General features: G+C 37.0%; 2 protein-coding genes across 2 annotated transcripts; one reads left to right on the top strand and one right to left on the bottom strand.

Moving 5' to 3' along the window:
* Nucleotides 1-7: 7 nt before the first annotated feature.
* Nucleotides 8-1,359, bottom strand: LOC129368766 (uncharacterized). Its single transcript, XM_055043877.1, has 3 exons — nt 1,106-1,359; nt 641-820; nt 8-490 (listed from the first exon to the last, which is right to left on the bottom strand). Exons 1-3 carry the CDS (start codon nt 1,193-1,195, stop codon nt 305-307), a joined length of 456 nt encoding a protein of 151 aa, XP_054899852.1. The 5' UTR covers nt 1,196-1,359; the 3' UTR covers nt 8-304.
* A 9,426-nt stretch (nt 1,360-10,785) lies between these two features.
* epd (ependymin) lies at nt 10,786-12,446 on the top strand. The gene is made up of 6 exons (XM_055043631.1): nt 10,786-11,044; nt 11,188-11,219; nt 11,305-11,442; nt 11,539-11,725; nt 11,811-11,892; nt 11,994-12,446. Exons 1-6 carry the CDS (start codon nt 10,786-10,788, stop codon nt 12,118-12,120), a joined length of 825 nt encoding a protein of 274 aa, XP_054899606.1. The 3' UTR covers nt 12,121-12,446.
* Nucleotides 12,447-13,210: the final 764 nt, after the last annotated feature.

Here is a 13,210-nt window from a genome sequence, read left to right as displayed (position 1 = left end):
TAGCACATTAATAAATATAATAATAAATAGCAAATACTTCTTTGGAAAGTCCTGAAGATTGAGGCGGTGGTGTAAAAACAGGATGTTTGGTCGTCTGTTGGAGACATGTGCCTAACATCCAATTAGAGGAAAGATAGAAACTTTGGGAAATACCCCCAAAAAGCCCTGGGATATTCAGAAGTACATCATTGAAAAAAAAACGTAATCCGATGCTCAGATTAATGTTATACAGCTGTTAATCCCATAGCTGTGGGCTTATGGTTGAGTTTTTGTCCCAAGTCTTCTGTCTAAGCAGTCTTTTGTGTCACAAGTGTGTCTTGGAGGCCAGCAGAAGAAAGTCCCTTGCTAGTTTGGTGAGGTAAAGGTCTAGGTCCCTCAGAATGATGTAGCCCTCCACTCTGCTTTCCCACACGGTTCTGGAGCTCCTCTGTCGGTTCTGGAGCGTTGCAGCAGGTATCGGTCTGACCCAGGAACTTCTTACGACTCTCATCTAGAGGAAGAAAGCAAAACAAAGTTCATCAGACCAGCTGCAGTGTCACTTCCTTTAAAACTCACGTGGACTTTAACAGAGAGCGAGACCAAACAAGGAAAAAAAAGTAACAAAAACACATGGGCATGTGTCAGTAGGAATTGTGGGTACCTGACTGCTGACTTGGTTCATCAGGTCCCGTAAGTCCAGCTGAATGTGTTTGATGCTCTGAAACAGACCGGCGGCCGTCCTTTGCGTGTTCTGCTCCTTCTCCAGCTGCTTCCTTTTCCTCTCCAGCACGCTCCAGTAGGACTGGATGTCCCTGAACGCTCCATCCAGACGGTCCCAGTCCTGATCAAGCAACAGGAGACAAACACAGGTCCATTACATAACAAGAGTATTGCCCAAACCCGTCTGTACATGCTTGCATGTACTGAAAGGGGAATTCCTCTCAAATTTTCTTAAACTTTATGGCCTGCAAGGCGAGGCTTTCGGATGATGTCACCAGATTTTTTTTTTTTAGGGGGAAAAAAACTCAACAGAATTAGATATTCTCAGAAATGTTCGTAATTTACAGTGTGACAGTCGATGGGTGACCTATTTTTGTTCTTTATGAATCTGTTCTGTGACTCTTACCGACAACTGAAGCCAGTTGTTGAAGTCAGTGGAAAGCAAAGGCAGATCTCTCAAGCGGTGGCTTCGGTCCTCGAAATCTACGTTTCCCATCTGCTGCTCCTTCTGTGAAAATAAAAGTTTTTTAGTCAGGTATAAAGCAAAAAAAAAAAAAAAAACAGGTGCGAACAGACATTTAAAAGAGCTGAAATGGGCGGTTCTAGACTGTTGACTGGAACTGTTGACTGGGTCAGAACTGGTTTCGATGGCTTCTGGACTGAATAAATAATGCTAAATTAATTTCTTATGATTATCTGCACTGGCACAGAAACTGCAACTAATTGATCACTTGGATCAATTTTGACTTTCACAATATAAAAGATGAATTTAAAATTAAGGTGTTGCAATAGGATCACAGTTTTCATCTACAAGATCTTTTATCATATTGAGCAATAAAATATTATCCTGCTGTTTTTCTTTGTTCCATTGTCTTATTCTGATCCCATCCTGACCCCCTGGGAAATTAGCTCCAGAACCGCCACTGTGGGAAGGATTTAATTAACTTACATATTTCTTCAGAAGGTTCTGCACCCTGGTTCGCGTGGATCTTGTGAGACGAAAGGAGTTCTTGTATTTATTTTTCTGTACAAATGGCGATGAAGGAGCAGATTCCACGCAGCTCATTATGCACCAAAGAAGGAAAAAAGTGCACCAAGTGGGCATCTGGAACAGACACAGGGATTAATGTGCTGCAAGCTAAAATCACGTTTGAGAGATTAAATAAAAAAATTTAAAAATTTCATCAAAGTTGGATAATTCATGCAGCTGGATTTGAGCCATCGCTGCTAAATATAGAAAATAAAACAGATGTTACTTTGCATATTTACGGGAGTTTTGAAATATTTCTGAAAGAAATTCCACACCACAACTTTAGTCTTTCCCCAGACATCTGCTTACCAAGTATATACTTCATTTCTTATGCAATTCAATACCACTGTTGCAGAAACACATAAAACAGAAGTGCCCCAATTCCTCTAAACACTTTCAATGTGGAAGGAAGTGTTTAGGCCTTCTTTTAGCACTGCATCTGCAAGGCACCCTGCAGGCAGCAGACCCCGCTGAAGGAAGGATGTTGCAGGCCAAAAAGATGAAATTAGATTACAAAACGTAATGTTCCTATTTCTGTCCTGCAGTTCTGCTGAACTTTGCTGTTGAGAAGGAAAAACAGCCAATTTTCCCATTTAAGCCAGTCATTTTATGTAATTGCGTTATGTGTTGATGCGAAATGACTCAGTGTATCTGTCACACAATTAATGATGAAGCCTGCTGCGTATCGGTAATTGATCAATAGTTTATAGTTGATAAAAGAAGTTAATTGAAGATAAACAGTAATCTGAGGCTAACAATAAATATACAGATGTAACGTCTGGGTCTGACACTCAGGGCCTCTAATATAAACAAGCAAAACATTTCCATTAAATTGTTAATACACAGACATAAATATTAATATATATATAGAGAGAGAGTCGATAAGAGTCACAGAACATCAACACACACACATATATGTGTGTATATATGTGTGTGTGTCTATTTGTGAATATATAAGTATATATAAAATAATTGTTCAATTGTTTGGCTTACCTTCAGGGGGATGTGAGCAGGACTCTAATGATTTACTAAACTCTCCAAAGCTCCTGTTTATATTCATTTAGCAGTACTACTTTCAGTTTCTGTCCTCTGCCCCTCTCCTCCGCCCCGCTCTCTCTCTCTCTCTCTCTCTCTCTCTCTCTGTCTCGTCTTGCTCTGTTTCTCTCTCGGTCTCTTTCTCACTATCTTTCTGTCTTGAACAGTTTCACCTTCTTGTGGTCACTGAAGTGTTTCTTAACCAAACACATGAACGAGAGCAAGAGCAGGAAATCACCTCATTGCCGTGACACAAAATTGCCAGATTTCTTGGTAAAAATTTGACTTTTTACAAAGAAAAAGTCAAATTTTCATTGTTTACCAGAGAAACGTTGAGATTTACAGCATTGCGTACCCCAACTGAGAGCTTAAACCAAGGAATTATCATTTTGTGTAAAACTTGAAATCCTAAATTCTGAAACTTCTACTTTTTTTTCTTTTTTTTTTTTTTTTTCTCTTTTTCTGTCAAGAGGACGGTTAAGTTCAGTCTTGACTGTGCATCTTGGGGAAATCTGTCAGGAGTCTCATGATTCTAATACACAATTACTCAGTTTCAACGAATCTCATTGAAAAATACTCTGGAAAAGACCCTGTCATCATAATTATTTGGTCACTCTCATTGTGACCAAATAATCCCTAGACGGGCTTTTCAAAAGCCCGTCTCAGGACAAGTGCTGAAACTTGTCCCGAATTAGCTGTTGCGAATTAGCTGTTGCTATTGCACTATGATGCAAACATTATTATTATTATCACCGTCTGAACCTAACTTCTTCTTTTTAATTAAATCAGAATTACCAAACCTATTACCATTTTCTAAATAACGGTAGCGAGTGAAAGAATATCATTTTTATTAATTAATGTCTTCAAAGTAAGAACTTTACATTCAGAATGATTTCTGTCTCTTCAAACAACAGGGAAAAGAGCTGATGGTGATATCATGACTTCATAATCCTCTGTGATATTAACATGTCGCCTGTGAATGTGTTTCAGGAACATACCTAGAATACACTGCTTTCATTTTTAGAAAGTCCAAAGAAATCAGTTAGCCAAGACATCCGGAAATAAATGTGGAGCTGCAGAAGCCTGGTTCATCTTTGGGAACAAGGATAAACCAGTATGAGATTGCTTCAGTGCAAATAAATTCATTTTAAAGGTTTAAACCAGATTTTTAATTCCATATGAAATGTAATCACTTTAAATTAACCTTAATATTTATGTACAGAATACAATAATCTAAATAAAAAAGATCATGGTTTCTTCACCATCCTCTCCACCACCAGTGTCTGGGCCACAGCGGGGAAGACGTCTCTAATTTTCACACATAGCGGCTCATTGTCTCTGACAGTTGATACCTGCGCAACGTTTTCCTCCTGGGTCCGAGCGCCAAAGACTTTTATTTGGGAATTAAACTTTATAATACCACTCTCTTTCTTTGTGTGTGTATGAGTCTTTCCGGGTTGAAATGGTTTGTCAACTTGATTTGTGCATGACTAAAATCAATTGTGAATATTGTCAAAATTAAAACACAGCCATAGCTCTCCCAAAAATAGCTGCAATCATGCAATTGTGAACAAAATAATAAAAAAGTGGTAAAATAATAATAATTCTCCAAATACCCTGTTGTCATATTTGACTGACATTTATATTTGTTCATTTCTTCATTTACACTTTCCTCAAAAAATCTGTTTATTTCACCGCTTAAACATGAAAGAAAAGAAAATCTGCTACACTTCTCCATCACTATGAGTAGTATCACGAGAAGGTTTCAACATCATTTTCAGCATGACACATCAGGAATTCACCTAAGCTAAGCACTCTTGTCTGCAGACTGTCTTGATACTGGCCAGTGTTGATTTTCAGGCTGTTCAAATTATGTGAAATCCCATGTTTAGCTGTTGACAGAAGTTTATATTTTTTGTTCTTTTGTAGGAACCCAAATTTCCTTGACCCAATATCAGATTTTTTGTGATAATGGAAACTAAAGCAGTTTCTAAAAACTGCCAAAAACTAGTTAAATTGGCGATTTGTCATCTTCCATAATCCAAGAGCGCACAGAGAGCAGGACTTCATGTCTTTCTTCTCAAAACTTATAATGCTTGTACTCAAAATTTCTCCTCGTGCTCAGATAGTCTCTGTTCGGACTCTCTGCTCGCTTATGAAACATTTTCTGGAACAAAATGCACCGTCACCTAGCAACCTCTCAGCCAATAGAATGAAAGTGTTGTACTGGGTGCGTTTGTTTCCTTCGAGCGGTTGTGGCTATGTGACTACTATCGATTGTAGAAACCTGCGAAGAAACAACGACCTCAGCTTTCTACTCCATGTTACGTTAAACATCTGCTAGCAGCGTGCTACTTATTGCTAACAGCCTTCTGATTTTAGGCAAGCGGTTCTTCACCCAACCAACTCCCAACCAACCAAGAGTCCAAGCAGAAACATTCCCCTATAGTGTTTTGGATGTGAGAGTTAAGGGGTTAAACACCATAATTTAATGACGTTATCGTTTCTTTTTAAAACTAGTGCACTTCTACCCTGGCAGCATTTGGATTAATAATGCAGTTGTTTCAGTGATTATTAAAACCAAGTCTTCATGAAGGGAAGTCCAATTTTTTTCATAAAAGAAAAAAAGAAGAAGAAAGATAGCATGACCATTTATGTCTATTTAGAGTAAAGCATTGCTCAGCTTTACAGTGACAGTTTGAGAGTGAGTCAGTTCACTTCCAGTGACTTATTTACTGTCAAAACCACAGTAAAACTCACTTCCACCAATACAGAGCTAAACATTAAGCTAGCTAACAGCCCACATGGCTAAACCCTCATTGTTGTTCTATATGAATATTAGAAACAAAGCATTACTTTGGCACTTTGAATATGTTGGCTTCTTCAAGTATAAGCAGTTTTAATCATTTGTGACTCCTTGGTTGAGTTACATAAGGCCGCCATTTTGAACAGCCCGAGTTAGAGAAAAGGTTTGACTCTTTCCTGGACATGTCCACTTTCCACATTCTGTGTAGGAACTTCATCAGTTTATGACAATGCCCAAGTTTTTATTGTTTTTCAACAGAAATGCTCTTATTGACTGAATGTTTTGACATCCTCCTGGAGCAACTGAGTCTTGGGTGGATGATTATGTTCTTACGTTGAACATAATCTGGATAATCTTTCTCCCCAATTACCTGGTTTTACACTCAAAGCAGTTTTATTCCTGCATTCAATTTAGCTTTAAGTTGTATGTTTGGGAGATGTTACTCTCTTGATTCCCTGCAGTCAGTAACGGCTTTTCATGCCAGGTGTTGAGACAAAGAAAGCAGTACAAGGCTCTGTAAACCCATTATTCCAGAACTTATGTTCGCTGAGGAACGGGTAACAAATTCTAGCCGGTTAAAAGATGTAAACAAAAAGACCCCCAAAGTCAATGGCTTCCAGGTGACTCAAACACTGAGAATCAATTCTGAATGGTGTTACAACAGTAGACTAACAAAACACCTGATTTCTTACGATTTTTATCGATTCGCTACTTTGTATTGATATTCATATGTAAAATGATGGATTACTCTTTAATAGCTTCCTGATCATGTACACAAAATAATAAAAGTCACCAATTTCAATTATTATTTTAATTAATTTCCTTCTTTTTGTTCAAATTCAATGGAGAAATAATTGATCATTTCTTTACTTTAGCTTTCAATGTGGCTATCAATTTGTATGTCATGAAGGAGAGTATTAAAATATAATCCAGGATGGATGGCATAATTTATGCCATCCAGCACCACAAATGGATGACAGAGTGCATTTTTTACATCACTGATACATGTTTTTTTTTTATGAATGAAGGTGTCAAAGATCCTGCAAGTCACATGGACAAAAAAAGGCTGTGCAAAGAGAGAGTTCATCTATATATATTTCCTCCACTATTCACACTGTGTAAAAGTAACAACACGGCCTTCATTGTATCTCTGCTTTAGTAAAACAACCCACAATCCTGTGCTGCATTACTATAAACGTCACATGACTGAACAAATACCACATGGCCCTCACTCTCCTTCTCAAACACGCACTCAACATGGCAACAACATTAAAACACATATCCGACCAGTTTTACTTATTGGACTGATACTAATGTTGATACCGATATATCGTGTATTCTCCGGAATTATTTACATTTTTCCTAATCTCAAATTAGATTTCTTTTTTATCCCACAGTTATTAAATTAATTTATATAAATGTTCTCAATATAATCCTTAATAATTGATATAGTAAACCAAACAGTGCTAAATAACTTGTATCGAGACATGACCATGTCTTATCTTGCCAGCAAATTTTATTTAAAATTGTCTCACTACTTTTTTTCAATGTACAGTTGTGTCAGCATAAATTACTGTCTTATGAGCATGTAAATAAGGGGCATCATTTTCCTTTCGTGCCAACTATTATATACCACTGAAACCACAACCTGACCAGCATGCAGTTTTTAATGTCAAGTTCTACTTTTAAGCTATATGAAGCCTATTTGTTTCTCAGCGACATGCATGTATGTTTTCCTGTTATCTGCACAAGGGATTTTAAAGTTTTTTAAATTTTAGCAAAATTTGTATCCATTTTTGTTTTATATGGCTTGTTGTTTCACTTGCCTGGTAAATTCATGTGTAGTATTTTGTAAAAGAGATATTGGTTCTGATAAAACTTGCTGAATGTGTCAATTTTTTAGGCAACAAAAATAAAACAGCAACTAAAAAGACATTAAGTTTCCTCCTTATGAACTGCTTGTGATGATCAGTACATAATTTCTAACTGAATGAAAACTGCAAGAGTTTGCTTGCCAGGGTGATTCCTTTTGGGGGGAAACTAATGTTGTGGTTAGTAAAGGGGGAAGAGCTGCATGAAGAAGGGCTTTCCTCATTTTCACTACCTCTTTTGAAACTTACCGATATGCTAATACTAGTTTTCCCATTTGACACTTGCAATTTACTATCAGTCTATTAGCAATCTTGTTCATTTGTGGTTTCAAAAACCGCGCTAGCTTAAGTTTTGCTTTTCCTTTTTCTTCCAAAAAGTGCTTGCAAGTCTGAACAGACGCCCACTCATCCAATTCATTTTATCGTAAATTACATACTGGCACATGTGTTAATCATGTGCTTGCCATTGCAAGGAGAGCTAAGTCATGTGGCTTTTTTTCTCTCCTTTTTAATCAATGTTGTTCAAGGGCTAATGACGCAAGCAAAAAAATAGCACTCTTTGTTTAATTTCACATATACATTGTGGTCATTTCATTCTTCAGAACAAAGAGGTGATAGTAAAGTGTAACTCGAAGAACATTAATAAATTTCTGCTTAACTAAATGCAGCAGGCAAGAGATGCAAGTTTAGTTGTAAGTTTTATTTATAAAAATGAAGAGAAAAACTTTTAAAATGCAGGTAAACCAGAATAGAACAAAACGTAATCTAAAATTGAGCCAGACAGCCATGAATGTGGACAAGCCAACTCAAGGGGAGGTGACTGGAGTTGACAAGACACACCGGCAAGGAATGACTGACAGTGAGCAACGTAAATACTGGGGAGGTTAAAAGGTGAACAAAAGACCTGGGCTGATGAGTTAACTGATTACAGGTGTGAATGAATGGAGCAGGAAGTAGACTGAGGAGACGGAGAGAGAGAAAATGGCATCCAGGAGAACAGGATGGCCATCTAACCCTAAAGAATAACTAGACTAAAGAAACATAAAACCAAAGTATCAAGAATAAATGTAAACAAGAAATAAACCTACCTAGAAAAACTAAGAAGAGCTGATCAGAGAAAAGACTAAGGAATGCAAAATAATCAGACTTGAATAAATCAAACTCCAAAACAACCTGGGATTTTAATACTAAGAAATATAAGAACACAAACTGAAACTGGAATAACTAAGAAATATCTAAACAAAAACATGGGTAGTCTAAATAAAAGAGGAACCAAGAAACATAGAAATAAACAAAACCCAAAACCAAGTCCAACAAACTTTTTCCACGTTAAAGACTTTCATACACCAGACAGTTTTCCATTGGCATCATGACTAATTCCCTGATGCTCTCTCTCTCTCTCTCTCTCTCTCTCTCTCTCTCTCTCTCTCTCTCTCTCTCTCTCTCTCTGTCTCTACTACTACTAAATAAAGGCATAAATGCAGAAAAATGTAAATAGCCAAAACATTTTCTAGCATTGCATTAAAAATAATCCAACCACCTGATTTAAATGGTGTCACCTGATTAAACGTTAACTCTAGTATATACATAGATAAATATATTTTGATTAATCAGTCTTTTTAAAGTGGATTGCTAAAGGGAAAGAAACAAACACATCCAACACCAGTCACACTGAAATATTTGGGAACAAAATAAATGTGCTAAAGCAATGTCATACTCTGTTTAGTCCTATTTCTTACATTTCAGCTACATAAACATTAGACTTTTGATTTAGTTCAATTAAGCTTTTGCCTGTCACTAAATTAAAGCAAAAGTCATCTCAAGGTACTGCAAAATAAAAGCCGTCTAAATTTTTTAGACCAATAGCCAAAGTTTCGTTACTGTCATTACATGGTCAGCATTCGATATTAAATAAATGTCCAAATCTGCATGACTTTATCTTTGAAGTAAATTCTGCCAGTACAGTTTAACTTAAAATGCAAAGTTTAATGTTTTAGTTTCAAATCCTGATTGTAGTTCAGGGAAAAATTTACTTCCTATAAGATTGCCTTTTTGCAGAACGACTCTCCCCTTCAGTGGTGAGGCCCCTTCCCGCTCCTTCTCATAAAATGACTCATAAAATAATGACTCCTCGGAAATATAGTTCAAAGTAGTTTCTTTTCTCAATTTTCCTTGGTTCAGGTAGGCGTTTGATCAAGCATGTACATAAAAACAAAAATTATATCTACACTGATCTCCAGTGCAAAATACTATATATTCACAAACTGTTTAGAATATTGAACAACAAAAATATTTTTTAATTTATCTATTCTGTTTGATATGAACTGAATTTTTTATGAGGTTGACATCTTTCAGAAAAATAATTCAAATAAATTATTTGAATTTCTTTCTTAGACAGGAACCCAGTTCCTCCATTATTATTATTATTAAGGTGTTACTGTTTTCCTTCCACTTCACAATCATTCACCAATTTGTATTTATACAACTTCATACACAATCTTAATCACATATTAAAATTTATAAATTGAAAGACCTACTACTATATTTTACTACACAAAAGCTGGTTTCTGTATCTTTGTGGAGATGTCATTATTGAGATAGATAATGATATAAAAGTTCTTTGCATGTCAATAAACCACAATATTTCAGCAAATTAGAGCTGCAGACTCTAATTTCCACATGCAGTCTGTGGCAGTTTGATATATAGAAAAGAATTAAAACATTACATGATATGATTGTTGAATTACAAAGTATTGGAAAAGTTATACAGGAGAAAATGAAAATATACTGCTAATACACAACAATTAAAAACCCACATGTGCTTACAAGTTTGCCAAGAGACGAGTCAGCGTCTTACTGAAAATGTTCTGCACGTATTGTTCTTCAGTTCTGCCGCTGTTCCAAGTATAAGAAAAAAGTTGAGGCCTCCATCAAGAGTTTTTATGGGAAAAGTTAGAACTTGTGCAAAATGTTATTCAATCGTGAATGACTAACATGTTATTCGAATAACATGTTATGAGTAAATGAGGGTTGTTGCCCTCTTCTAGAGGACAACAACCTCTGGAAGAGCTTGTTGCCCATTTCCCAAAGCGCTGTATGTCTAAGGAACATCACTGCTTTCTGAAAGACATCCAAGCATGTTTTGTGGTTCTGTGCTTTACCTCACATGAACCTGCCTTCCCCTCAGAGGTCAGGCTCACACTGAAGGGGTCTCGAAGAAGGCAGCGAGACGTTGAACAACAGGCGAGGACAGCTGGACAAACACAACAGAGAAGCTGGACAAAACATTCGATCATTTAGGTCACCACCTGGGGAGTCACAAGTTGACATGCGAAGACAATGCGATGTTTGAAGTACAGGAGGGGGCTGTGGATCTGGGTATTCTTTACACAAGCATCACACTCTGTGCCAGGCTCTGGTTCTATAAAAGCAGCTGTTGGTTCACAGACCGACAGATGTGCTCTTGGTTACTTCCTCTTTTGCCATCTCTGACATTATTCTGTCGCCGCTGTTGGATCAGGAAAATGTTTGCAACCGTCGCGCTTCTGGTCTTCATGTGTCTGACCACCACCAGCCATGCAGACCATCATCACGAGCCTTGTCGTAAGACACTTCTAATACTTCTGTTGATACCCTTTTGTCTATTTAAGGATGAGAATTTGTGATACTTTCTGCAAAGGTTGCAAAATTTTACTATTCAGTGTGGTTTGCCTGGTGGATAAATGTGCATTGCTCTTTTGTTTCAGATACACACAACATGACTGGATTCACGACTGTGGTGAGTCTTTGTCTTTATTGTGATCAAGATCTAACCAGTAATTTAAAAAAACATGTAAAATGTTCTTGTCTTTGGAATTAATCAGATGAACCTAAAAGGTGAAATAAAAGCATTCGGGTCATTCACTTATGACTCAGTGGGCAGGAAACTGCGGTTCAGCTCCAACGAGAGTCACCCGGCAGACACATCACTTGGTTTGGATCTGCTGATGCTTTTCGATGAGGTAGTTCATAAATTTCGCCCCTTCCGCCCTCCAAAGAAATGTCAAATTGAGGTTGTTTAATGACTTGACAAGTGAATATGTTTTTGCTTTCAACAGGGGATTTTCTATGAGATTGACATCAAAAACCATAGCTGTGAGAAGAAAAAGCTTCAGATGTCCTTGCATCCTTTTGACATTCCTGATGACGCCAAGTTTCTCAGTACAGTGACCACCGGGAGTTCCTCCATTAAAGGCGAAGGGCTGAAAGTCAATATCTGGACTGGACCACTGACAAATATGAAAGGTGGAATAGTTTCTATGATACGTGACTTCAGCACGGCATTATAACTTCAGCAATTTTCAACTTTGACTTCTTATTTCTCTGTCAGGTTCTTACTCCATGTCTGTAACCATGGGATGTTTGCCAGTGTCCACTTTCTATTTCACTGAAACAACATCATTCATCTTCAGGTTAGTTTTAGGTGGTTCTTTTGGGCATGTAGAAACAGGATGTAATGGGTAACATTACCAAATTTCCCTGTAAATTTCATGCTTTTTTTTTTCCTCCACAGCAACACGGATGTCGAACTGGAAATCAAGGATCCTGACCTCCTTGTGGTGCCTTCTATTTGTCACGGAAAGCCTGTGGAAGACACCCCCGAGGGAACAGTAAACAGCTTCCTCAATGAGTTCATGTAGATGAAACCTGCCAGTGAAAAATGAAACTCACTTCAAATCATGACTTCCCAGAATATTTTTTGCTTTTCTGTAGTTTTTATGCTAAGCTCCAGTTTTCTTTTGATGCTCCACTTCATCCCACCTGTTTTTATCACGTCTCTCTGCCCTGAGATCCCCCCCCAAAAAAACAACTTGTGCTGAATTGCTTTTGAATTTTGATGTAAGGCGAAAAGCTATGGTAAGGATTGCAGAATTAGAAAAGAAAACTAACAAATGGTGGCTGTTCAAATTTGTACCACTGACAAAACATGTAAAATATGATTCATAAAAATGTTGAAGCTGTCGAAGGGTTGTGTCTTTCCTTTTTGTTTTTTGTTTTTTGTTTGGACAAAATGATTCACAGTGGAGGTGTGATTTGGATCATGGGACATTACAAACTTAGCCTAGTCTAGAAACCTTTCAACACATTTCTTTTTACACAAATGAATATTAAATTAATGTTAAGCCTGTTGTCATCAGTCTCCCAATCCAGTAAAGAAACAAATTGTTATATGCTTCTTCCACATGGGATAATTTAAATAAATTATAAAGAAGCACACTAAATACTAAACAGAAATATCAAAGCATTCTTCAACTGTGTCACCAATATAATATGATGCATAATATTTTTCACATGCATAATTGTTTGCATTTTATTCAAGATTTTAACGTACTTGTGCTATTTGTGCACTACAGCACAGGAACAGCACAATGAATAAGTGTCACATGTGATTGGTCGCCATAAATTGGATGTTAACTTATAATCAGTCACTTTAACTGCTGCATTTCTATAGCCACTAACCAACTCCCCAGAACCTCCAGGAGAAAAAATTATTAAATTCAATAAATGTAACAAATTATAAATTCTTAAATTACTGCACCCAAAAATTATTCTATTATAGAGTTCACTACTTGTCCTCCATTTCAGGGACTTTCTGTACAATACCTTATTACACTCTCATTTTTCTGTTCTTCAATTAAGCTTCATCATGCTGATAGTGTTAGTATGTGATTTCCCTTTTGTATTTTTGCTTATCTTAGCAGCTTTGAAAGTGAAAACATGTTGTGCTGA

The sequence above is a fragment of the Poeciliopsis prolifica genome, unplaced genomic scaffold, assembly GCF_027474105.1.
Source record: "Poeciliopsis prolifica strain line A6 unplaced genomic scaffold, Auburn_PproV2 SCAFFOLD019, whole genome shotgun sequence".
Taxonomy (NCBI): domain Eukaryota; kingdom Metazoa; phylum Chordata; class Actinopteri; order Cyprinodontiformes; family Poeciliidae; genus Poeciliopsis; species Poeciliopsis prolifica.
This window is presented reverse-complemented; position numbering and strand designations above follow the sequence as displayed.